This window comes from Panthera uncia (assembly GCF_023721935.1).
Source record: "Panthera uncia isolate 11264 chromosome A1 unlocalized genomic scaffold, Puncia_PCG_1.0 HiC_scaffold_17, whole genome shotgun sequence".
Classification (NCBI taxonomy): Eukaryota; Metazoa; Chordata; class Mammalia; order Carnivora; family Felidae; genus Panthera; species Panthera uncia.
In genome coordinates, this window is record NW_026057577.1 from 7,107,788 (window position 1) to 7,134,064 (window position 26,277).

The 26,277-nt window shown below is 55.6% G+C and overlaps 2 protein-coding genes across 3 annotated transcripts; one reads left to right on the plus strand and one right to left on the minus strand.

The window, feature by feature from the left end:
• Positions 1-309: 309 nt before the first annotated feature.
• MGAT4B (alpha-1,3-mannosyl-glycoprotein 4-beta-N-acetylglucosaminyltransferase B) lies at positions 310-10,254 on the plus strand. Its single transcript, XM_049648985.1, has 15 exons — positions 310-732; positions 5,783-5,968; positions 6,054-6,194; positions 6,285-6,418; positions 6,806-6,852; positions 7,123-7,236; positions 7,462-7,537; positions 7,670-7,784; positions 8,121-8,251; positions 8,393-8,500; positions 8,620-8,813; positions 9,212-9,290; positions 9,373-9,460; positions 9,545-9,657; positions 9,753-10,254. The coding sequence occupies exons 1-15, from the start codon at positions 636-638 to the stop codon at positions 9,774-9,776; spliced, it is 1,647 nt and encodes a 548-aa protein (XP_049504942.1). The 5' UTR covers positions 310-635; the 3' UTR covers positions 9,777-10,254.
• A 994-nt stretch (positions 10,255-11,248) lies between these two features.
• On the minus strand, positions 11,249-24,610 carry LTC4S (leukotriene C4 synthase). Of its 2 annotated transcripts, none has more exons than XM_049648987.1 (5): positions 24,425-24,610; positions 12,080-12,179; positions 11,903-11,973; positions 11,734-11,815; positions 11,249-11,501 (listed from the first exon to the last, which is right to left on the minus strand). In XM_049648987.1, exons 1-5 carry the CDS (start codon positions 24,480-24,482, stop codon positions 11,360-11,362), a joined length of 453 nt encoding a protein of 150 aa, XP_049504944.1. In that variant the 5' UTR covers positions 24,483-24,610; the 3' UTR covers positions 11,249-11,359. The 2 variants fall into 2 exon arrangements, with proteins under 2 accessions (XP_049504944.1, XP_049504943.1); XM_049648986.1 differs by lacking the exon at positions 24,425-24,610 and adding an exon at positions 14,021-14,173.
• Between the last annotated feature and the right edge of the window lie 1,667 nt (positions 24,611-26,277).

Genomic DNA, 26,277 nt, shown 5'->3' on the forward strand with positions numbered 1-26,277 from the left:
CTGAGGGTCCCCCGAATAAATGGGAGCGGGGTCGGATCTGAGGTAGGGAGGGTTCATAATGGAGAGATTACGAAGCAGGGGTCCGGGGCCCCCAGCGCGCCTCCACCACCGCCGCCCACCCGCACTGGCGAAGGCCCCAGCCTCGACCTACCCGTGGCGGCTCGAGGCCTGGGACGCGCAAGCCCACGCGGGGGCCACTGTCTCGAGCCGCGCGGGCGGGATCCCGGGAGCTAATACCCCACCCCGCCCCCTCGTGGTGCTGGTGGCGGCAGCGGGTGATGCGGCCCCTTTAAATCCGGGCCGCCCCGCCCTGCGCTGCCGACTCCGCGGCGGCCCCGGATCCAGGCCGGGCCGCGGCTCTCGCCGCCCAGTCTAGCCTAGTCCAGCCCGGCCCGGCCCAGCCGCCCAGCCGAAGCCGCCCGCGCCGCCAGCCCCGCGCCCCGAAGAAGCAGTCAGCGCTGCGCCCGGCCGGGTCCCCAGCGCCGCCCGCCCGCATCCCCGCCCGGCCCCGGGCCCCCAGCCCCTCCCCGCCCCGGGGCCGGGGCCCCCGCCGCCTCCCGGCCCCCGCGCCCCGGCCCCGGTTCCCCGGGCCATGCGGCCTCGGCCCCGCCGGCGCCCGCCGCGCACCCGAGGAGATGAGGCTCCGCAATGGCACCTTCCTGACGCTGCTGCTCTTCTGCCTGTGCGCCTTCCTCTCGCTCTCCTGGTACGCGGCGCTCAGCGGCCAGAAAGGTGAGCCCCCTCCCCCGCCGGGCCCCGCGCCGCGTCCCACACCTGGGCTCACCTGGGTGCTGGCCGCCGGAGCAGGGTCCGGCCAGTGGCCGCGGGAGGCGGCCGGAAGCCGACGCAGGCGCCCCTTCCCCGCCCGGGCGGCGCGGGAGGACGCCCCTCCCATCCTCGCCCCCACTTGTTTGCTGCCGGAATAGCGAAATTCTCCTCCGGCCTGGGCTGGGCCGCCGGGCCGAGCGGTCAGCGGATGCGCGGTGCGGCGCCCAGGACCCCAGACCGCTCTCCGGGAGTACAGTTACGCCGCTGCTAGGGCTGGTCGCTCCCACGGGCGAGCCGGGGACCTTGGAGTTTCTAGAGAGGGACAGGAACACAAGGTCAAGCGATGGCTGTAGCCGGGTGGTCCCCAAGGTACCCCTTCCAGGCACCTGGGTGGGAGCAGGTACGGTGTTCCTGAGACAGGTGTAAGGGGGCAGCCAGAAATGCAGGCGGCACCCTCCACCCCACACCACCTTTCCACCCCATCCCACTGTGGGGTCTGCTCCCTGGGACCTCCACAGCTCTTCTCCATGACATCTGGCCCCAGGATTCCTCTGCAGGAACCTGGGTGCTGGGGAAGCCTTCCTGTGGCTGTCTGGCCCGTGGACAGCCTCATGAGTAGCCAGCCCAGCCCCGGCTACCTGTGAACTTATTTTGTGTGGTCTCATCCAACTTCCACCCCCCACCTGAAGTTTGTGCAGGCTGGCCAATCTATCACTGTGGCCCTCTGAGCTAGGTCAGCACACCTGGGGATGGGGGTAGGGACAGGCCACAGTACTGGCTGGAGTTGCTTGGTGTTGGCTGAGTTGGCTGTGGCTGAGTGGGGCCTTGGTGAAGGGCTGAGGAGGCCCTCACAGGCCTTGTCCACTGGGCCTGCAGCATGGGAGCCTCCGGGAAAAGCTCCTTCCTTCCTGCCTCCTGGCCTTCCTGCGGGAAGTCTAAGCAGGATCAGGCTGAGGCCAGCTGACCCTCTGCCACCCTCTTACCTCCTGCTTCCCTATTCCCCAACCCTGTGCTAAATGAAACTGGAGGAGGAGGACTGAGGGAGTATCTGGAACCTTCCTGACCCTCCAAGCCACAACGGCCCCTGTCTCCTGCCTGACCAGCCCAGTCTACTGCAATCTGCCAACCTGTTTGGGTTTGAGGGCTTAGGGCTCCAGAGGCCCTGAAGGGAGATCCTTAGGGCTTGGCACAGATCAGGCATGGCTAGGGCAGAGTTCTCTGTAGGTAGGTGTGTCACCAGGGGGATGACATTTTGGACCTTTGGAAGAGTAGCCACATAAGCAGACTGGCATGGAGGCCAGGGTGGGGCCATATCTAATGTGCTGGGGCACATCTGTCTGGTCGTGGGTGAGTTGATGAGACAGGGTGCCAGGTCCTGTCCTCAGCCAGGCTGCAGTTCCTATGTGCCTCTTGCAACAGCCACATGCCCTCAGCTTCATGTCAGGAGCTCCAGGGCAAGGCCCCCAACTCAACCTGTTCTCTGGGAGCCTAGCTGGCGATGAAATCTCCAGAGACAGAAGAGTGAGGGGAGATACCAGTGTTTCCATCTAGGCCCACCCTCTCTGAGAGGGGTATCTGGGAGGCTGGCAACCAAGCAAAAGAAGTGCTGGGCTCAGTTGCAGGAGTGCTCTTAGAAGCCCAAAAGCCTGTGAGGTAGGGCAAGGTGTGTGACCTGGGATTTCCTGTCAAGAGCTATCACTGTTTTAAGGGGCCCAGTGGAGCAAGCCAGGGCTTTGGAAGCGTCAAGAAAAGGCTGGATCCGGGCTCTTATGCAAACCCTTCTCATTCTTACATGTAGACAACTGTGTTAGGCCTGTGCGTGGGGGAGCCAGACCAAGCCAGTCTGAGGCCAGACTTGACCCCAGCTTCCAGTTTGCAGTGAGTGAGGGGTTTAGGATAGGGCTGGCACAGGCACCAGTACATACGGGAAAGGCAGAGAAACCCGGATGGGGAAGAAAGGTGGGCTGGGAGCCAGAGAAAGGAGGCAGCAGGAGCTTCCTGGAAGCTCAGGGCCAAGTGCCAGGAAGGACACCTAGGTCTTGGCAAGCTGGACCCTGGATACAGGTTTAGGGCCCACTGTCCTATCCAGCCTTGACCAGATTTGTGCCACGGCTCCACTAGCACTCAAATTGCAGCCCTCAGCCAAGCCCATCACCAGGGAGAACAGCAGACCCTGCGGGGCCCATCCTGTACCCTCCCTAGCATCCCAGCCGCCTCAACCTCAACAACCACAGACACCCTCCTTGACCTCCTGGGAGGGGTGGGTGCAAGGCCTGGAGAGGAGAGGAACACCTGCCCCCACCTGCAGGTTCACAGCAGACCTTCCCTGGGCCTGCCACCTGCCTGTGCCCCTCTGTGCTTGTTTCCCCTTCCCTAAGTACTTGGCAAGGGTCTGTGCCCAGCTTGGCTCTTCAGTCTGCTTTTTCAATCAAGAGGGAAGAGGGTGGGGGAGACTGTGGTCCCCAAGGTCACATGTCCTGATTACTCCACCTTCAGGTGGGGGGAGGGGTGGGAAAGGTGACACTAGGGCGGCCACAGCTGCAGTTCTTCCCTATGGCCAGCTGCGCCAGGGACAAGGCCCTCCACCCCTCCTCCGTGGGCCAGGAAGGTGTGGAGGGAAGGAGAAGCCAAAGTGCTCAGCCTTAGCTCCCAGGAACTTCTGTCCCACCCCTCAGGGGCAAGGGGCTCCCCAGGCCTTTGCCCCTCCCATCACTGGAGCTGCCCGCCCCCCACACCCATTCAACACTTCAATCCAGCCACCTAACCCAAAAAGGTTGCAGGGGGGGTGAGGAGGGGTTGCTAGGATGGTCTGGCAGAGCCCTGGCACATCCGGCTCAGCCTATGGGGAGGTAGGCACCCAGCTTGAGTCTGGCTTTGACGGGCAAGGAGAGAATTGCCCCAGAGCCAGGGAAGTCAAGGACAGTGGTCAGTCTGGGGACCTTGCAGGCAGGGCAGGAGCAGGGGCAGGCTGCTGAGGGACAGGGCCTACGGTGTTGAGGGAAATGACAAAGGGTTGGTGTGGGCAGGAGCCAGGGCCTGTCACCTGCTGGTAAGCAGAGGAAGCTCAGGACCTGGGTGGACGGAGGCCCCTAGGAAGGGAGGCCATGGTGGGGAGCAGGCTGGGCCCAGTCCTCAGTGGCCAGGGGACTCAGGTGGCCACTGCTGCCCACCTGGCTTGTCTGCCCCTGCCAGATTAAGGTTGAACTGAGCTCAGCCTATGGAACAGAGAAGGCCTGGGAGGGACAGCAGTCAGAGAGGAGTGAGGCCTCCACCCTCCCCACATGTCACAGAGCAGGCAGCTCCAGAACTCCCTCCTGGGGGCCTCGGCACTTCCAGTCCCCCTTTCCTGTCCTGTCGAGCATCTGCCCCAGAGGAGGACACTCCTGGCGCCTGGTGCCACCCAACCCTAGGCTGGCTGGGTGGGTGTTTGTTGGGGGTGGCTGGCTCCCGTTCAAGGGGTCAGGTTTCCAGGGTAACCCGGCCACTGAACCCAGCGCAGAGCCTCACAGATCTTGTAACCTGACTCCCCTCCCTCCCCCTCCAGGGATGTCCCTGTGGGACGAGCTGATGAATGCAGAGTGCCTTAGGGAGGGTCTGTTTGGCTCAAACCCCCACCCCACCCCCACAGCTTCCTCTTCCCCTAGGATTTACCACTTAGACCTCTGCCCTGTGCAGTTTAAGGGGGTGTGTCCTGAGATGACAGAACTTTGCCTTGGTCCTGACCTTTGGTGCCCATAGCTGGGTTGGGGTGGCAACACCATCCCAGGGCATTCTGGGGGCTACGACTCCACCAGGGATCAAGGAACAGAAGAGCTGCCTAGGGATGGGAAGGGAGTTCTGGAAGGCTTCCCGGACTTGAAAACTGAACTTTGAAACTAGGCCTTGAAGGTTACATGGGTTTTCATTTGGCATGGGTTTCAAGAGAAGAGGGGATCTCAGGCAGAAGAGATGGCACAAGCAAAGGCACAGACACGAGACAAGGAAAAGGAGTTGTATGTGGTGGCAACTAAAGAGGGCAAACCCGAGATTAGAAAAGACATTGTGTGCACAGCCCTGCGGGACCTGGCTGCACCAGCCACAGGCAGGGATGTCTCATCCTTGCTCACTGGTCCCTGCCAAACCAGGGGAGCTAGGTACTTGGCACCCTGCAGAGCCCTTTCCACTGTCAGGAAGCCCCACCTCTGTGCTGCTTCGGGATGGCATGCAGACCCTTGGATGTGGCACATGTCCAGTACAGGTCTCCAGAGAAGTGGGTCTCTGGGCATCCAGAGCTTGTTCCCTCTCTCCTGCTAACTCACTGAGTGACCCGGGACTAGTCCCTCAATTTCATTTGCTCCTCTGAGCACTGGAGACCGTGACTGCAGCAGCTACCTCTTGGGGCTGGAGTGAGACAGAGAATCCAGAGTTGGTGCTTAGTGCAGAATGGGTCCTGGGGCCCATCAGGAGGATAGAATGAGAGTCTGGAGAGGGCTATCCCCAGAGGGCCTTGGGGCAGCCTATGATCTGCTCTGTGAACACAGGTGGGGAGCAGAGGAGAGAGGCTGAGAGGAGGGAGAGGGAAAGGACAGAGAGCTGGGTCCTTGTGCCGTGGATGGGATGTTGGGCATCCCATCTTCTGGAAGAAGCAGATGCTGCAAGAAGAAGCGAGAAGGGGCTTTGGGAGCCACTAGGTGAGGATTCAGTCTATTGGCCCACCTGGAAGTGATCCTGCAGCCTTTCCTCAGATGTTTCCTCAAAGGTGAAGACAAAAGGGTAGGGGGAGAGTACTGAAGAAGACCAATCCTTCCAGTGAAGACTTTGCTCCCCACGGTGTGAGTGTCATTGTGACTTCAGAGTGACCCTAATGTACACGCCTCCTGCCCTCCATCCCCGGACCCGGCATGTGGCAGGCACAAGAACAGGTGTAGATGGGCTATCGCACAGATGGGCACAAAAATGTGCGTACTGGCTCACTCGAGGGGCAGTAGGTCAGTGCTTGGCTGCCCCCTGGTGACAGCGTGCGAACTACCCACAGGGGATGTGGTGGACGTGTACCAGCGGGAGTTCCTGGCGCTGCGTGACCGGCTGCACGCGGCTGAGCAGGAGAGCCTCAAGCGCTCTAAGGAGCTCAACCTGGTGCTGGACGAGATCAAGAGGGCTGTGTCGGAGAGGCAGGCGCTGCGAGAGGGGGAGGGCAATCGCACCTGGGGCCGCCTGACTGGTGAGCGCTGGAGCCACACGAGGCAGGGGAGGCGGGGCTAATCGCAGGCCGTTTGGTCTGAGCCGTCCCTTCCCGACCCACCCAGAGGATCCACGACTGAAGCCGTGGAACGTCTCGCACAAGCACGTGCTGCACCTGCCCACCGTCTTCCATCACCTGCCGCACCTGCTGGCCAAGGAAAGCAGCCTGCAACCTGCCGTGCGCGTGGGCCAGGGCCGTACTGGAGGTAGGGGCGGGTCCCGAGAGGGGCCAGAGGCGGGGATGGGAGGGGGCGGTCGCAGCATCCAGCCAGTATGCAATCTCCGCGCCTCTGCAGTGTCGGTAGTGATGGGCATCCCCAGCGTGCGGCGGGAGGTGCACTCGTACCTGACAGACACGCTGCACTCGCTCATCTCGGAGCTGAGCCCGCAGGAGAAGGAGGACTCGGTCATCGTGGTGCTGATCGCCGAGGCGAGTGGGCTGGGGTACAGGGTGGGGGTGGGGGCATTCAGAGAACACACGGCACAAAACAAGAAGGAGAAATAAAACAGCAACATTCCGGAGGAAAAAACTTACCAGAAGTTCAACTGTCAGATTCATTCACAAATTTATGAAGGGAAAAAAAGAAGTTTTAGCGCCGCCTCGTGGATCCCGGTTACCTAGGCTGCCCCACCCCTGAGGCCCCAGGTACAGCTTTTTGTGAGGCACTATGGTCCCCAGGCCCAGACTTATTCGGCCCTCAGGATGGGGGGCTCACTTCTGTGCATGGGGTCATCTGAAGCCTGCACGCTTCTGACCCTAAGCCATTTGGGGCCAGGCTGAAGCCAGGCTTAGGGAGGGCTCTTGGTCTCCCCACAGACTGACCCACAGTACACCTCGGTGGTGACAGAGAACATCAAAGCCTTGTGAGTACTGGCAGTCCAATAAAGCTGGTGCGGGGAGGACTTTGCAGGGTGCTGGGCAGGCAAGTGCCTGCTTCTCCTTTTAGCTGAAAGAGGGTGGGTACAGAGAGGTGGCCTAGCCCCTCTGGAGCCTGACTGCTTCTAGGATGGGTGTGGTGTTGGGCAGTGTCTGCTTGGTGGGCCTTAATAAAGGGACAGGGTCTGGCTAGCTCGGCTCTGCCCTAACTCTGGTGCCTGGACGCTGCACACCTACCCGCCTTTCCTTTCCCCCAGGTTTCCCACGGAGATCCATTCTGGGCTCCTGGAGGTCATCTCCCCTTCCCCCCACTTCTACCCTGACTTCTCCCGCCTCCGAGAGTCCTTTGGGGACCCCAAGGAGAGAGTCAGGTACTAGCATTCCCCCCTCTCCCGGGCCCCAGCCACCCACCCACCTGTGCTGAGAACCCAGTCTGTTGGTGCCAGTCACCCAGGCACTTCCTTGCAGTGCCTCCATTTATCCATTGGAGGCCCCCTACATGGGGTTGGGATGGGGGGTCCAACCCACCCAGTGGCCTCTGTGGTAACCACACTGGAGGTGGAGGGGTCTGAGCTCCCGAAGCCCCTACCCCACAGGTGGAGGACCAAACAGAACCTCGATTACTGCTTCCTCATGATGTATGCGCAGTCCAAAGGCATCTACTATGTGCAGGTCAGCACTGAGACCCTGCTTTGCACCCCCCTCCCCACCAGCCCTGGACCCTGGCTGGGCCCAGGTGGTGAGCCCCACCATGCCCCATGCCCATCCTGAGTCTGGATCCTCCTTCTGCCCACCACTGTGCAGCTGGAGGATGACATTGTCGCCAAGCCAAACTACCTGAGCACCATGAAGAACTTCGCCCTGCAACAGCCTTCTGAGGACTGGATGATCCTGGAGTTCTCCCAGCTGGGCTTCATTGGTGTGCCCCCCCTGCCCGACCCCATTCCATTGACCCCACCAGGGCCCCTCAGTCCAGCCTACCTCTGCCTCCTATGGCCCTGGTACCACACAGGGTCATGCTTGTGAGCTTTGCCAGGAGTGTCTGTTTTCACCTTCCCTGTGCCTCCACATGTCGGGGCTCACTACCCCTGGCTGCCCTCTTGTGCTTGCACCTGCCTGCAGCTGGCCATAGAGCTTGCTGTGGGAACCTCCTTGGTGACCCTCCCCTCCGCCCCCCCCCCCCCCCACCCGCCAGGGATTAAGAGGAAGTAGGGCAGGGCAGAGCTGCCCACCCAGCACACTTTTCCACCCCCAGGGAAGATGTTCAAGTCGCTGGACTTGAGCCTGATTGTGGAGTTCATCCTCATGTTCTACCGGGACAAGCCCATTGACTGGCTCCTGGATCACATCCTGTGGGTGAAGGTCTGCAACCCCGAGAAGGATGCGGTGAGCGGGGGCTGCACAGAGGTGGGGGGGGCGGTGGGGTACATGGCTTCCAGCATGGAATATGTCCGTGTCCACGTGCCACCTGACATGGGGAGACAGCAGAGCCAAGCTGAGCCCTAGGGCGTCCCCCTCCCCCTGCAGAAGCACTGTGACCGGCAGAAGGCCAACCTTCGGATCCGCTTCAAGCCATCCCTCTTCCAGCATGTAGGCACTCACTCCTCACTGGCGGGCAAGATCCAGAAACTGAAGGTGGGCGGTGCTACACGGGACTGGCTGGGTACAGGCAGAGCCCAGGCCCAGGTGGGGCAAGCGGGAGGCAGGGCAAGATCAGGGCCCTCCCTAGCACCACTGTCCCTCCTTGGTGTCAGGACAAGGACTTTGGGAAGCAGGCGCTGAGGAAGGAGCATGTGAACCCACCGGCCGAGGTGAGCACAAGCCTCAAGACATACCAGCACTTCACCCTGGAGAAGGCCTACCTGCGCGAGGATTTCTTCTGGGCCTTCACACCTGCTGCAGGGGACTTCATCCGCTTCCGCTTCTTCCAGCCGCTGCGTCTTGAGCGGTCAGTACCAGTGCCCCTTGTTCTGCCTTGGGGGAGTGGCAGGGTAGCCACCAGGGTACAGGCCTCACTACAAATTTCTGGACCTGCACATGCCCCTCTGTGAGCACCCCCAGCAAATCACTTAACCTCACCATGCGTCAGTTTCCATATCTGAAAAGTGGGGTTCATAGTGGCAGCTACTTGAAGTCAGGCAGTGCCCACAGGAGTTCTGTGACACTGGCCCATCACCATCATTGCCCTGCACAGCCCAGTGGCTGCCCCAGGTGGTACCCAGACTCCTTCAGACGCCAGGGCCCACCCACTACACTCCTGGCCCAGGCGTGGCCTTTGGTCTGCTAGACAGTGTGCCAGTGCAGCACCCCACCCCTGCAGCAGCTCACAGGCCTGTCTGGCTGCAGGTTCTTCTTCCGCAGCGGGAACATTGAGCACCCAGAGGACAAGCTCTTCAACACATCCGTGGAGGTGCTGCCGTTTGATGTGAGTGTGATGGGGTATGGATATACACTGACGCCTGCCCCTCCCACAGCCACTGGCTTCAGCCCCTTTCTTTTGCTCCCAGAACCCCCAGTCAGACAAGGAGGCCCTTCAGGAGGGCCGCTCAGCCACTCTGAGGTACCCTCGGAGCCCTGATGGCTACCTCCAGATAGGTGAGTGGAGGGGGGCAGGTGGAGGTGGGGGGAGTAGGCTAAGTTGGGGTCTGGAGGCAATCTCTCAGCGCTGCCCTCCCTCAGGCTCCTTCTACAAGGGTGTGGCAGAAGGTGAGGTGGACCCAGCCTTTGGCCCCCTGGAAGCACTGCGCCTCTCCATCCAGACAGACTCTCCAGTGTGGGTCATTCTGAGCGAGGTAAGCTAGACGGCACAGGACAGGGAGCTGGTCAAAGTAGCTAGACCAGGGCTGAACTCTGAGGCCCCAGCTGACCCCAAACCCTGTTCTTATAGATCTTCCTGAAAAAGGCCGACTAAGCGGAGGGCTTCTGAGGGTGCACTTTGGCTGGCCATGAAGCCCATGAGACCTGGGAGACCTGGGATGTTGTGGCTACTGCCCCTGGAGGGCCAGGCATCGCTGCCCCAAGCCTGAGGGGTTCTGCCCAGCGCTCCCCGCTCTGCAAGCCTGGGATCCCCAGGCCTGGGATCGCCGCTGGCCCGGAGGCCCCAGGAGCTGGTGCTGCCCCCGCCCGCCCGGCCGCGGGAGGAGGCAGGCGGCCCCCACACTGTGCCTGAGGCCGGCCTGTGCCGCCCAGAACCGTTCGCACCCGGCCGGCTTGAGCCAGGCCGTTTTAGAAGAGCTTTTTCCTGGGCGCCCGCTGTCTCCGGCGCGAACACTGGAATGCATATACTACTTTATGTGCTGTGTTTTTTATTCTTGGATACATTTGATTTTTTCACGTAAGTCCACATATACTTCTATAAGAGCGTGACTTGTAATAAAGGGTTAATGAAGCGCGAGCCTCCCATGTGAGTGTTCCAAGCTCCCGCTGGTGGCGGGAGGCCAGGTGCCTGGCAATGCCACCCCTGCCCGCTGCCATCTCAGCCCTCCGTGCAGCTCTCAACCGCATTTCCTAGAGGGCCCAGGCCGCAGGGTCGGTAACTCCCGGGTGGAGGCGGCGCGGAATCCTGGGCCTGGCGACCCAAACCGCCTCTGCTTCCTGAGGACCATCTCCCCCCCGCCCCCCCCCCCCGCCAAAGGCGCCCCCTAGCTTCCATCATCCGTCCCAACTGCCTGCTCCAGAGGCGGCCTCTCAAGCCCAAGGCATCCCGACCTCCTGTTTCATGAGTCCCAGCCCGGCCCTGGTCCACGGTACCGAAGCCCCCCACCTGCCGCCCCAGCTCACCTTCCGCCCCGTCCCCCGGTCGCTAACACATTTTAGGGTCTCTCGCCCACCTCAGGGCCTGTGCACGCTTGGCTGCCCTGCCTGGAAAGCTCCTCTCCTCCACGGACGCAGCTAAAAAAACAATCACCTCTTTAGGGACGGTCTGCCCGGCCTGCAGGCCTTCCCCAGGTCTGGTCCCACAGGGCACCCGGACGTTTCTCTGAGAGCGCCCGTCACAACTACAATGACCACGTTGGTCGTCGCCCCCATGCCTCTGAGGCAGGGTGCCCTGAACATCCACACTGTGCCAGCTGGCAGGGACCGAGTGCTGACCGAGGAAAGTCCCTAGTGTCAGCTGTGAAAGCCAGGTGACGGGGAAGAGGGCGGCTGGGGAACAGTGAAGGGGCAGGCCTCAGAGGAGGAGACAGGCGACTTCAGCGCTGAACGCGGGGAGAAGGAGCCGTGGGGTGAGCCCCGACGGAAAGGGCGGCCGTGGGCCCGGCCGAGAGGACCCTTTTCTTCTGCAGCCCCACACCCAGGAAGCCTACCCGACCGCTGCGGCCCAGGGCTGGGCTCCACAGCCGCAGTGCGCGATCCCCTCCGACCTAGAGAGTGAATTCGGAGCCCGGTTACCGGCACTTTAATTGAAGATTAAGGATAAAGAGAGCACCCCCTCCCTTGTCCTCCCGGAAGCTCTGGCTTTTCTCCCGTTCCGTCGACCTGGCGTCCTCCATCTCAAACCCTGGGCAGCAGCGTCCGAAACGGTCCAAGGAGCGAGGCGCGCAGCGCGGCCGGGAGAAAGTGGACTAGCAGGCCGAGCGCCGCCAGCGATATCAGCAGCCAGAGCGCGCTCGCGCTCATGTACAGGGGAGCCAGCCTAAGGGCAGGGCTCAGCAGGGGCGGGGCGGAGCGACGGCGGCTCCGCCCACCTACCCTGCCGCCCAGCTCCACCCACCTCCGCCCAGCTTGGCCAGGACCCGTCTCCAGCCCAAAAGGGACCCACCTCCAGCCAGTCTCCCAGTTTCGCTGCCCGGATGGTCAAGACTCCTCCCACAAACAGCCTTTCCCCGGACCCACGTGACCTCCCCGAGCCCCGACCCTGCTCTCACCTTTGCTGCGGCGAGCGCGCGTAGCCCTGAAAGTAGCGGAGACGCGCGAAAAGGTAGACCAAACCGCACAGGGCCGCCGCACCTGGGAGAGGGGCGGGCAGGGCTAGGTGAGCCAGCTGGCGCGAGACCCTGTGGTTCCAGGGCGTACACGCCCTCCCCGAGCCCAGACCTTCGTGAAAGAAGATTCCGGCGACCCAGAGCGTGGCGAGGAACAGCGGGAAGTACTCGCTGCAGTTCACTCTGAGGTGGGGGCGGGGCGGCGTGAGGGCGCGGGCGGGGGGCCTCGGACCCTGCAGCTGTCCGGGCTCGCTCCCTTCCTGCCCCGAGCCCTCCCTCCGCGCCTCACTGGGCTCGGTAGACACGCTCGAACTCGGGCGGGCCGGTGGTGAGCGGCGGCGACACGCGGAAGGCTCTGCGTGCAGAGATCACCTGCAGGGAGAAGTAGGCTGGGGGCGAGTAGGGGCGGGAGTCAGGTCTGGCTGCCCCGAGGCCCTCAACCTCCGCCAGGTTCCCACCTTTTCTCCTTTCTACACGCTGAACTTGTCATGATTCCCCTTTAAAGCCCCCATGGAAAATAAAGTCCTCCCGAGGGGACCTCGTGCCCCCTCTCTTTCTGGGCTTGTCCTGTGTCCAAGATGTTCAAGGGGAGGGCAAGGTCCCTCTTCCCCCACCCTGAGATGCGTCACAGTTACACCTGTACTAGGGAGGGGCCCTCAAGCTTAGGACTGTGCTCCTGAATCCTTTGCCTTGCAAAACACAGACAAATGACCAGCTCCCACTCTCTAGACGTGATCTTGGCTCTGGGGGTCCCTGAATAGGGCATGCCACCAGGGCTTGAGGGCAGAGTTGTCTGCATTCTCCCTGGTGCAGGGGAGCACACACGCTGTGGTTTACAGTTCCTGGTCCCCACCAATAGAGAGGTGGATGCAGTGGGGGGTGGGGAGGGCTCCTGACCCTACTTCCGGCCAGGATCACTCAAGCCTGGGGCCCTGTGCCTCCAAACTGTGGTGTGGTCTTCTGCTTTAGTTTCTCTGCTCAGGTGCTCTGGACTCTGCCCTAAAGTCTGACATACATCCTCTCCCCTACCCCCCAGTTGGTTGCTACTGAGACTCATCTAGTCCAACACCAGGCCTCCAGGGCTCTGCCTTCCCCTGCACCCCGCCCCCCCCCATCCTGTTCCAGCATGGATGGATGGATCTAAGTGCACAAGGGCCCTTCTCTTGGTCTCAGGGCAGGCCCCCATCACACACACAGCTCCAGCGCTTGTTGTCTTCAGCTATCTTCCAGCAAGTCCTGTGGCGCTGGTGCGCTTGGTGTGAGGCCTTCTGAAGAAATATCCCATCCCAAGTGCACTGTGGGTGCCAAGGCTATGTGGACCATCACAGTGTAGGAGCTAGAGGGGGGTCCCATGGCTACGTGAGGAGGGGCTAAGAACCGACCTTGCCAGTGCAGCAGGAGATCCAGTCAGCCTGTCTGCTCTGGCCCTTCCAGGGTCCCTGCCCAGGCTGAGCCTTGTCCTGGCCCATACAGTGTGGGGTAATGGTGTCCCAAGTGGTAGAGATATCTAGCCTCGGAACATGTCCTGTAGGGCCAGTCTAAAAGGTCACCATGCAATTTTGGAGGGCCAGGCAGCAGGTTCCAGCCCTGTCTAGCTCTATGCCATCCCAGCATAGAGAGAATTCCTTTGAAGGCAAAGCCGGGTCCTGCTGGGACCCCCAGAAAGAGGATAGCTGGAGAGGGCAGGGACCAGCTGGACCAGGGCCACCCCAGGCCCATGGCTGACCCACTTCTGTACCCACCACCAGATCACCCTTTCATTCTGGTGCCCCCCATGCCAGATCCTGGAGCCTAACACACCTGCATGCCCCACCTGCTCCCTGAAAGCCCCTGCCCTCTTCCAGGGTTCTATATCCCATTCCCAGCCCACACAAGGCATGCCTACCTCAGTTGTCCCTCAGGGGCCTTTTTCCATTTCACTGTCCCCTCCCTTGGTCAGGCACCCATGTCAGCCTTGGTCCCTGCCCAGGGTTTTCACAGTTCACCCTGCAAATACTCCTTCCACGGCTTTCCCTGTCCCTAACCAAGAACAACACAAGCGTCTCAGCCCCGGGGTATCCCAGCCTTCACTGGTGCCAGAAGAGCTTGGGCATCAGGAGTCTGGGCCAGAAGCCCTGCCTCTGCCCCGCACCCACTCTGGGCCCTCCAGCACCTCCCCGGGGCCTGGAGGGCAGAAGACAGGCTGCAGGAGTTCAGGGCCCACCCACCTCCCAAACAGGAGCCAGCGCACCTTGCAGCAGGACTCCCAGGAGGGTGACAGTGGCCAGAAGAGCCACCTCGTCCTTCATGGTGCTGGCAGGTCTGTCAGCCGGGCTGGTGTGTGGAAAGGAACTGCGGAGCTTTTATCAGCCCCTTTCCGCTGGCTCAGAGGCTGGCTCAGAGGCTGGTCAGGGAGAGGAAGACTGGTTCGATCTCCCCGCCCCTACTTAGTGGAGGGGGCACGACAGAGGGGCGTGGCCATGGCCAGCAAGAGCCCAGGAGCCTGGTCAGGCTAGGCAGACAGAAACCAGGGCCAGACAAAGCCTGGGCAGGACAGAGCAGCAGGCTGGGGACAACCCGGCCCCACCACTTCCTCCCAGGCATTCTTGCCTCTTCTATGCCTAGTCCTGTGCTGACAGAGCCCAAGCTATCCACCTGGGCACACCATAGTGTTGGGTCAACCCAGTGTCCTTCAGGCCCTGTACCCTCAGCAGGTCCTAGGTGGCTCTCCAGACCTCCCCTTGTCCTCAGTCTGGTCTCAGGAAACCAGAGGATCCTACCTGAACTAGCCCCCTCACCCCCCACACAACATGCCTACACCACTTCCTATTGATCAAGTCCTGCTTATTCTCAAATCCACCCCGCCCCCCACTCCATGCACCTTCCAAGCCCTGCCCTGCCCCGGTCATCTCTCACCTGGACACAGGTCATGGGTTCCTCCAGGGTTCCCAGCCCTGACCCCACTCCCACCTATACACACCCACTTACCTATTTCCCTGATCACAGCCCAGGGCTCTTATATAACATGCAATTCTGACAGCAGGGCAGTCCGGGCACCCAGACCAATTGGGCACAGCTGAGTCCCTGCTCCCCTCGAGAAACCTGATGCCCGCCGGTCTCACAGCTCCCTGGGCTCCATGCACACAGGCCATCCCGAAGCCCACCTTGCTGGCCCGGAAGGATGGGTCAGCCCACCCAGGGTGGTTGAGCCCAGCATCTCCTGGGACTCACACCTCAGAACAGTCACCTGCTGTTTCTGCCTGCCCAGGGTCCCTCCTTCCTGAGGTTCCAACCCTTCCTATTGTCAGGTCCTGTGGTGTGGATATAGCTGCCTCCCACCCCTCCTGGGCTTGAGGGATGAACGTATGAGTCCAAACTGACTGTCTGAGCCAAGGCTAACACAAGATGGTGAGATGCAGTTCTGGAAACTTCCTAAGAACCTTGGGAAGGGGAACTCAAAGTGAGGAGGAAGATTTCTGAGGGCCATTTATGGCTACTGGCCAACCTGAGGAAGACAGAGCTAACGCAAGGCCACGCTTTGAGGAGAAAGGTGGCCAGTGTCCTAGAGCCTCCTGGGACCACCTTGCCTGGGACCCCCCCCATCCCCCCCACCCCCCACCCCCCCACCCCCCCCCCCCCCCCCCCCCCCCCCCCCCCCCCTCCCAGCCCCTGGCCGTTCAGCCTTTCCGTTTTATAACACAGCCACTTCTCCTTTTGGCTCAAGCTGGTTGGAGGCGGGTTTTGGTCAGCTGTGGCACAGTCCAGACTGATACCTGAGCACAGGCAGGAGATGGCAAGGCCACAAGCAGGCACAGGCCATGCCGTGGGATGAACAGAGCAGCTGGGTCTTTGGGGCAACTGCCACTGCTTTTAGTCTTGGGCCATTGTGATCTCCTGGCACCCTCTGCCTGGTCTTTCTGGGGGAGTCTCCATATGTCAGGGTCATATGACCTCTGGAGCTCTATCCTTGCCACCCAGCTGGCCTCCTTCCTTGCTGTCCCCAAGCCTGGATTCCAGCCCAAGAGCTTTGTTGCTTGCTGGGCTCCCCAAGAACCCCTTTTACCCTCTCATGGTCTGGCCAATGCCCAACAAATGCCCCTTGCCATCATTGCCCCCAGCAAACCAGCTGCTCCCCAGGGGCTGCAGCGGGCTCCTCAGAGGCAGGGATGGGTCTCCGTGTCTGTGCCCTGCTTTGGACCAGCTTGCCAGTCACCATGGTAGGTGCTCAATGGTGGAGAAATGACTGACAGAAGCTCAGAAAGAGACTGGAGCACAAGGGAACAGATGCCAGACGTGCCCTCGAGCTCTCTCTCTGCCTGCTCAGCACTCCTGTCCTCCCTGAAAGTGGTCCTGACCACAGCCCCCTGCTCTGGCCACCCCCCTGACCCCAGCTGGGACCCCAGGAGCAGGCAGACCGTGTGCCAGTGTGTTTGCGTGAAACACGTGTGTCTGTGGCGGTCATGGCATGTGTTTCTCAGGGCCCCTGGGCTTGCTAGCATGTTGGAGTTCATCTGGGGCCTACGTGTGTGTCCGTGGGTATGCGTGCATTTCAGGGGCTTCTCTCTGCCAGACTTTCATTTCCTCTGAGGCCTAGACATCTTCCCTTCCAAGCTGATCCCCTTCCCTGACAACAGGAAGCTGAGGCAGCTTCTGAGGAAGTTCTGGGGCAGATGTCCAGGCAGTAACTGGGGTCTCCACCCCTGGAGCTCTCCCCAGATCCTGCAGTTTCCACCTCGCTCCCTCTGCCCTTGCCCAGTCTCTCAGAGCCCTGCCTAGGCTGTGCCTGCTCTGGCTGACAGAGGTCCAGCCCGGGGCCCTCCAGGCAATGGGCCACCCACTCACCCTCCTGGGCAGCCCTTGTTAGACGCTCACCTCATGAAGGAACGGTAAAAGCCCCTCCCTGAGCTCCTGCAGGACATGCCTCTGCCCTCCAGCCCCTACAGGGCCCCGAGGAACCTTCTAGAAGCTGAGCTCACCAAGGATCTCTGGAGAGGGATAGAGTCAGCAGAACCATTATGTTGAGAAGAAACCACAATTTCAGAACAATAGACCACCATAAGCAGTGCAGAACTCGGACACTAAACTAAATTTAAAAAGGTGGGGAGCACGGGGCTGGCTCAGTTGGAAGAGCATGTGAATCTTGATCTCGGGGCTGCAAGTTCAAGCCCCACATTGGGTATAGAGATTACTTAAATAAACTTAAAAAACAAAAAAGATTTTGAAATGATTTTACTTACCCAAAAAGTTGCAAAAATAGTACACAGTTTCCATATACCCTTCATCTATCTCACTCTAAGGTGAAAATCTGATTTAACCATAATTCAGTTATACAAACTAGGAAATTAACCTTGACACAAACCTATCAGCCATTCTACAGGTATCATTCAAATTTCCCCCAATTCTCCCACTAAAATAGGACAGAGGACTTAAAAACATTATGCTAAGTTGTGCCCCAAACACAAAAGACCACATAGCGTATGACTCTCATTATATGAAATGTCCAGAAAAAGCAGATCAGAAGAAACAGAGAACAGATCACAGGCAGCCTGGGGGTGGAGGGGCAGATATGAGGAAGATGTTCTAGAACTGGATTATGGGGATGTTTGCACAGCTCAGTAAATTTACTCAAAGTCACTGGATTGTACACTTAAATTGGGCAAATGTTGTGGTATGGAAATTGATTCTTGAACAAGACAGGGGTTAGAGGTAGCAACAGTCAAAAATCAGTAGAATTCCCCCCAAACTTAACTACAAATAGCCTACTGTAGACCAGAAGCCTTACCCATAACATAATAACACATATTTTGCATTTTACATGTATTATACAGTATATTCTTACAATAAAGTAAGCTAGAGAAAATTAAGAAAATCGTGAGCGACCACCGGCCTGGCTCAGTCTGTAGAGCATGCGACTCTTGATCTCAGCGTTATAAATTTGAGCCCCACATTGGGTGTAGAGATTACTTAAAAATAAAATCTTAAAAAAAAAAAAGAAAATCATAAGGAAGAGAAAAAACATTTTCAATACTGTACTGTATTTATTGAAAAAAAAAATCCACATATAAGTGGACCTGTACAGTTCAAACCCGTGTTGCTCAAGGGGTCAACTGGACACCTCAGTAAAGCAGAGTGCGAGCAGGGGTGGGGAGAGGCAGAGAGAGAGAGGGAGACACAGAATCCGAAGCAGGCTCCAGGCTCTGAGATGTCAGCCTAGAACCCGAAGCAGGGCTTGAACTCACAGACCATGAGATCATGACCTGAGCCAAAGTGGGATGCTTAACTGAGCCACCCAGGTGCTCCTAAGCCTTCTGCACAAGAAAATACCTATGATGATAGTATGTCTTGCTCCTTTCAGCCCAACCTGCCCCCAGCCCACACTCCACCTGCAGAAACACCTCACAGATTCATGGCTCTGATCTTGGTCCTCCTCAACCTGGTGCTATTCGGGCACTGGGGCCCCTTAGGCAACCCCCTAGGACTCCTGGGACCCTTCCCTGGCTACCCTTGTCCCTTTCTGTTTTCCTGGGTTTTCTATCTACCCAGCCTTCCAGGAGTGTCTGTGAGGGGATGCCTCTGCTCCACCTTATCCCTGGCTCTGTGTGTAGTAGGTGCTCAAAAAAACATACCCATGAAGGGGCAAAGATTTCCCAGCTGGCCTGGCTGCCCTTCCGCCCCCTCCCCTTGGAAACCATTGAACTGAGAATAGGGAAACAGTGACCTGAGTAAATAGAACAGATCCCTTTAGAGGATGGGGCGGGGGGGGGGGGGGGGGGGGGGGGGCGGGCAGGGCACTTGCCATAGTGTTGCAAGGTTTTTACAAGGACACCTGGCCTCTGCTTCAGCCAGTGGGTTCTGGGCCTGGGAACTGATTTGGGTCTGGAAATGGGCAAGGGATCATGAGTTTCCACTGGCTTGGCTAACCTAGGTTTCTGCTGATCCATTCTTTTTTTTTTTTTTTTTTAAGTTTATTTATTTTGAGAGAGACAGAGACAGCATGAGTGGAGGATGGGCAGAGAGAGAGGGAGACAGAGAATCTCAAACAGGCTCTGAACTGGCAGGACAGAGTGCAACGTGGGGCTCGAACCCAGGAAACCATGAGATCAAGGGTCAGACGCTCAACCGACTGAGCTACCCACGTGCCCCTCTGCTGATCCATTCTTGATCTCTTTTGGTTATATCTGTTAAGCAGCATACCCTCGTCGGCTGCCCATCTCTCTGGTCACTAGGTCACATTCTGCACGCCATCACTCTAGACTCTGCCATTCTGATCTTGCCAACCATCATGGTAGTCATTGACACCTGGCTTGCAATAGGTGTGCCACCACCTGGCTTCTATTTTTCTTTCTTTCTTTCTTTCTTTCTTTCTTTCTTTCTTCCTTCCTTCCCTCCCTTCTTTCTCTTTCTTTCTTTCTCTTCCTTCCTTTTTCTTTCTTTTCTTTTTTTCTTCCTTCCCTCCTTTCTTTCTTTCTCTTCCTTTCTTTTTCTTTCTTCCCTCCCTCCTTTCTTTCTCTTCCTTCCTTCCTTCCTTCCTTTCTCTTTCTCTTTCTTTCTTTTCTTTCTATTTCTTTCTTCCTTCCTTCCCTCCCTCCTTTCTTTCTTTCTTTCTTTCTTTCTTTCTTTCTCTTTCTTTCTTTCTTTCTTCCCTCCTTCCTTCCTTTCTTTCTCTTCCTTCCTTCCTTTCTTTCTTTTCCTTCCTTTCTTCCTTCCTTTCTTTTTTAAGAGAGAGAACGAGAGAGCTGGGGAGAGGGGCAGAGGGAGAGAGAATCTCAAGCAGGCTCCATGCTCAGTGTGGAGCCTGACTCAGGGCTCAATCCCATGACCCTGGGATCATGACCTGAGCTGAAATTGGACGCTCAACTGAGTCAACCACGCAGGTGCCCCCTGGCCTATATTATTTCTGTCTCCTTTCATCTCCATTGTTCCAAAGGCACCGGGTTCTGTCATGGCTATCACCCATCCCAGACTACAGGGGCCATGGAGGCAGGTAACAAACCCAAGTGTGTTCTGGGCCTCCCAAAAAGAGTCTTAGCCAAGTTCCATTTCACAGTGAATTAGCTGGGCCCAAGACCCCTCGGGCATCTCCCTGGCTCCTAGATGTATTATGGGACAGTCCTACTAGGCAGCTGGCATTGTGCAAAAAAGAGTTTACACAACAGGGCTGTGATCACTGTCCTTGCAAGATCAGCCCTAAGCTAACATCTGCCAACTTAGATTTTGGGAAATTTCCCACCATTAACTGATAAGAATGGCTCACTGTGCCTAACCTGTTTAGGTTTATGTGGAACACCTACACTCCTTTTGGGAGTCTGGAATTTTGGTTCATGCTGGACAGACAGAACCTACATGCCAGCCCCCTATTAAAAACCTGGGGTGCTGGGGCACTTGGATGGCTCAGTCAGTTGAATGTCCAACTTTGGTTCAGGTCATGATCTCACAGTTTGTGAGTTTGAGCCCCACATCAGGCTCACTGCTGTCAGCACAGAGCCTGCTTTGGATCCTCTGTCCCCCTCTCTGTCTCTACCTCCTCTGCTCATGCTCTCTCTTTCAAAAATAAATATACATTAAAAAAAAAAAAACCCGGGGTGCTGAGTCTCTAATGAGCTTCCCTGGTTGGCCACATTTCATGTCCTCACATCTTACTGCCGGAGGAATTAAGCATGTGGCTCCAATGACAGGGGCTCTTGGAAGCTTGTGCCTGGTTTCCCTGGTCCTCACACTGTGTGTCTTCTCCCCTTTGCTGACTTTGATCTGTATCCATTGGCTGTAATCCAGCATGGCTTACGACTGAGAGCCAGGAGCTGTACTATGAGCCCCACTGTTGCTGAGTCCTGGGGGTGCTGCCAGCACATCACGGGACCTGGGCTGGTCTTGGGGACCCTCTGATAAAGGCAGATTCACACATTGGCTCCTTGGCCCATAGAGTAAGAGGTATTGGAGTAGGAAAAGCCAAGCAGAATCTCCTGAAACTGTTACCCACTCACCAAGAGAGTATGTTACAGGATAATACTGCCTCTGGGAGGAAAGACAGAGATTAGTGCCACACCGAAAGCCTTAAAGGTTGGAGGGTGGTGGTTCCTATCACCACCACCCCCAGGTTATATTCACCAGTTTGGCCCCTACAAAGAGCACATGAGTCCTGGCAGATGACAGGCACCCAGCCTGATCGCAGCCCTCACTGCAGCGGCCAGATATGGAATAGTTGAGCACGTTACACAGGAGATGATGCAGAGCCACTGGATGTGATCATTTCCATTCTCATCTGAAAAGAGGATTGGATGGGAGCACCTGGGGGCCTCAGTTAAGCCTCTGACTTCAGCTCAGGTCATGATCTCGTGGTTCGTGAGTTCGAGCCCCGTGTCAGGCTCTGTGTTGACCGCTCGGAGCCTGGAGCCTGCTTCGGGTTCTGTGTCTCCCTCTCTCTCCGCCCCTACCCCGCTTGCACTCTGTCTGTCTCAAAAATAAATTTAAAAACATTAAAAAATTTTAAAAAAGAAAATTAATCCTTTAAAAAATAAAAAAATTAAAATAAATTTTAAATTTTAAAAAATGGAAAGAGGATTGGAAGCAGTTTGGATTCACACGGGATGGACAGCATTATGCTTTTAGGCTTGCCCTGGGACTATTTTATTATATTTTATTTTTTTTAATATTTATTTAATTTTGAGAGAGAGAGTGAGCACACGCAGGGGAGGGTCAGAGAGAGGAAGACACAGAATCCAAAACAGGCTCCAGGCTCTGAGCTGTCAGTACAGAGCGTGATGCGGGGCTCAAACTCACAAATTATGAGATCATGACCTGAGCCGAAGTCAGACGCTCATCCACTGAGCCACCCAGGCACCCCAACCCCAGGACCATTTTAATTGTCCCACTCTCTGTCATAATACAGTTCGGAGGAACCTTAATGCTCTGGGCATTCCCCCAAGATCACATTGGTCCAGCATATGGATGACGTCGTGTGATTGACCTGTGAACAGGAAATGCTGAGTACATCAGTGGCCTTGGTGAGACACACATTCCGAAAGGCCAGGGACTCGTCACCTCAATGAGGCTGCTAGTCAGTGGCCTATTGGAAATCCCCTCAGAAGTAAATACAGGGGCACCTGCATGGCTCAGTTGGTTGAGTGTCCGATTTCAGCTCAGGTCATGATCTCATGGTTTGTGACCTCGAGCCCCATGTCGGGCTCTCTGCTGTCAGTGTGGAGCATGCTTTGGATCCTCTGTCCCCCCTCTCTCTCTGCCCCTCCCCTGATTGTGTTCTCTCTCTCTCTATTTCTCTTAAAAATAAATAAAACATTAAAAAAAAAGAGTTAAAAAAAGAAGTAAATACAGGTTATTGCAGTTTGCATGAAAAAAGGAACACAAGACTTGGTAGGTCTCTCTGAGTTGGGGATGTGGCATATTCCACACTCAGGGACCCTACTGTGACACATTTATCAGATGACGCAGAAGGCTGCCAGCTGTGAAAAAGACCAAGGGCAAGGATAGGCCTTTGTAGCAGGGCCAGGTTGCAGGGTGAGCACCCCCCCTGCTTGGCCCACCAGGTCCAGCAGATCCCCTCGAGCTGGAAGTATCTGTGATAATGAAAGAGATGTCATGTGTTTCTGGCAAGCCCCAGTAAGAGTCATGGTGCACAGCCCTCGGGTCCCGGAGCAGGGCTATGCCTTCCCCACCAGGAAATGTACATCATTCCAAAAACGAAGCAAAACTTGACCATGGGACCATGGCACACTGGGGCACCAAGTGAGTATGTGGCCAGAGCCACCTGTCACTGGTCTATGGGACTGTGGTTCTAGGGCACCCAAAAAGTCACAACAGAGGACCATCACACAAGGGAAGGGATGCTTGGTATTGGCTGAGTGGGGGGCTAGGGCACACATCAGTGTCTGCATCACCCACCACCTCGGCCCCCTCCCAGAACCTCTCCCTCAGCCACTGGCCAAAACTGGCTCAGAGAGGGGCTCCCTTTGACCAGAGGGTCCTTACAGTGGCTTCCAATGCACAGAAGCTCTTAATTTATTTTTTAATGTTTATTTATTTTTGAGAGAGAAAGAGCATGAGCAGATGAAGTACGGGGGGGGGGGCGGGGACAGAGGATTGGAAGTGGGCTCCACCTTGACACCACAGAGCCCGATGTAGGGCTCAAACTCACGAACCAGGAGATCATGACCTGAACCGAAACCAAGAGTCAGACATTCATCTGACTGAGCCACCCAGGCGCCCCACAGAAGCTCTTAATTTTACTGTAAGAAGTTTATCCATGTTTCATTGTTACCTTCGTCTTGTATACTCAGGTCTCTAATCCACTGGGGGTTGGTTTGCTTATGGTGTCAGGCTGGGGTTGCATTTTTTCCCCCAAAATGCTTTTAAACCTAACTTCAGAAAATTTGAAAGAATATAAAGCGTTGTGGTATACTCTTCACTTAGGTTTCTCTCATTTTATTGTATTTGATTTATCTGTGTCTTTTCTCTCCCTCTCTCTCTCTTAACACACACACACACACACACACACACACACAGTAATTTGCAGACAAGATGCCCCTTTGCTCTTCAATACTTCCATGTGCATAAACATTCTCATATAGCTACAGTACAATTAGCATAATCAGGAAATTAACATTAAGACAATACCATTATCAATATATACAAATATCGAATCATTATGCTGTACACCTGAAACTAATATCATGTTATATGTCAATTATATCTCAATTAAAAAAAAGACATTCTCTTTCTCTAAAAAAAAAAAAAAAAAGAAGGCTCCTGGGTGGCTCAGTCGGTTAAGTGTCCGACTTCAGCTCAGGTCGTGATCTCATGGTTCTTTGGGTTCAAGCCCTGCATCGGGCTCTGTGCTGACAGCTCAGAGCCTGGAGCCTGCTTCAAATTCTATGTCTCCCTCTCTCTCTGCTCCTTGCCCACTCACACTCTCTCTCTCTCTCTCTCAAAAATAAATAAATATTAAATACATACATACAATACAATACAATACAATACAATACAATACCAGGGACCCTGGGTGGCTCAGTTGGTTAAGTGACTGACTCTTGATTTTGACTCAGGTCATGATCTCCAGGTTCATGAGATCAAGCCTTGAGTTGGGCTCTGCACTGATGGTGTGGAACTTGCTTGGTATTTTCTTTCTTTTTCTCTCTCTCTCTCTCTGCTCCTGCCCCACTTGTGCTCTCTTCTCTTCAAAATAAATAAATAAATAAACTTTAAAAAAGACAATACTGTTATCAATATATACAAATATTGAATCATTATGCTGTATACGTGAAACTAATATCATATTATATATCAATTATACCTCAATTAAAAAAAAAAAAAAGACAATACCAGCAAGCCTGGGTGGTTCAGTCGGTTAAGCAATCAACTCTTGATTTCGGCTCACATCATGATCTCAAGTCCCACGTCAAGCTATGCAGAGCCTGCTTGGGATTCTCTCTCCCTCTCTTTCTGCTCCTCCCCCACTTGCTCTCTCTTCTCTCTCAAAATAAATAAACTTAAAAAAAAAGAGAGGATACCATTATCAATATACATAAATATCAAATCATTATGCTGTACATCGGAAACTACTATCATGTTATATGTCAAGTATATATCAGTTTAAAAAAAGACAATACCATAACTGAATCAACAGACTTTAACTAGATATTACCTGTCCTTATGGTGAAAGAAACTCCAGGATTCTGTGTTGTGTTCACTGTCAAGGGCATTCAGTCTCCTTTAGCCTGGAAGAGTTCTTCAGTTCACAGATCTTTGTCTTTCATGAGCACAGGCCAGTTATTTTGCAGAAGTCCACTGATTTGATTTTATCTGACATTTCAGCTGATTATAATCGATCATGTGCTTTGAGCAGGAGGGGCAGGGGAATGGCCCTGTGTTTTTCTTGATGCACTGTCAGGAGGTACGTGATATCAGTCTGTCCTGTTCCTGGAGATGGTTTTTTCTTTCAGAGATTTTAAGTAGTCTCTACACCCAACATGGGGCTTGAACTTACAACCCCAAGATCAAGAATTGCATGCTCTGCCGACTGAGCCTTGTTCCTGGAGATGTTTTAGCCGTACTGTTAACATGGTGTCTGTTAGTTTCTCTACTGTAAAGTGAGATAGATCTGTAAGAACTCTCAGCACACTGACTCCATTCAAACCCCTTGCTTTGCACTAAGGGACTCTGCCCACATTCTGCCGTGGCTTCCAGCAGCCTAAGCCACTGAAATGACTCAGCCCTTTTGAGTGCCAGTCTGGAAAAGATAAAGGCTGACAAAAGAATTCACCATTCGTTCCAGCCAGAAGATGGGCTCCTGACCTGATTCTCTTTTTCCCTCTTTCTCTGCCCCTCCCCTGCTCAGGCTCTCTCGCTCTCTCTCTCTGTCTCCCTAAAATAATCAAAAAAGAAGTGCATCATTTTGACAATGACAATGACCAACCCTCTTACCTGCTTCTGGTAATGTTTCACATCCCTGACTCTGCTGGAGTTCCCACTATGTTTTTACTTCCCTTACCTAAAGTCTGGCTTTGTTGATGTTTGACAAAAATAACTCTTTTTCCCATTGAAACTTATCTTTCTGGGTCATACTTTGAGGTTCTATAAAAAAAAATTCCCTTACTCCTCAAACGTCCACCAACTGATTTTACAACAACCATTAGTGGCTCTTACCTGAATCACTTATTGTGATGGTAGCCAAATGATTCTCTAATTCCATCGTTCTTTTTACATTTAGTAGTGAAAAAGAGCTTCCCCTTCTCCACTTATTTACTTACTTGAATCATCGTGAATTCATAAATTCTTAAAATAAAAATAAATTCTCAGGGCTCCTGGGTGGCTCAGTTGGTTGAACTTGATTTCGGCTCAGGTCATGATCTCACAGTTCATGCAGGCTCCAAGCTGATGGTGTGGAGCCTGTTTGTGATTCTCCTTGTTTCATTCTCTCTCTCCCCTTCTCCCACTCTCTCTCTCTCTCTTTCTCTCCCCCCCCTCCCAAAATAGATAAGTAAACTTAAAAAGAAAAGAAGGAAATCCTCAAAGGCAGGTGGAGGCATGTCCAAAGGACACAGGAGCCAGTTTGAAGGGATACCCACCGGCCAAACCTGGACAGTGTGGACATCAAAATACATAGTAACAAGGAATTATAACCCACTGAGTAAAATAAGAATTTATTTTTTTAAGTTTATTTATTTATTTTGAGACAGAGAGAGAAAGAACTCACACCTTGCTTGGTGACAAAAGTCCCTTAGTCTGTAGCAGAACTTACTTTCCTTGAGATTTGCAGCCCACTGGCCTTGAGTAAAGGACCAGAGTTTCCCAGAAGATAAGGCCTGACTATATTTGAAAAACACTTGTCACTGATGCCAGTGAGTCTGTTCAGAGTCACGTGGCCTGGGCACCTGCTTCTCCTGCACAGAGCCCACTCCCTTTTCCCAGGTTTTCCCCTTTCAAACCCTTCAGCATGGGGCCTCCCGGGGTGGCTCAGTCAGTTGAGCCTCCCACTTCGGCTCAGGTCATGATCTC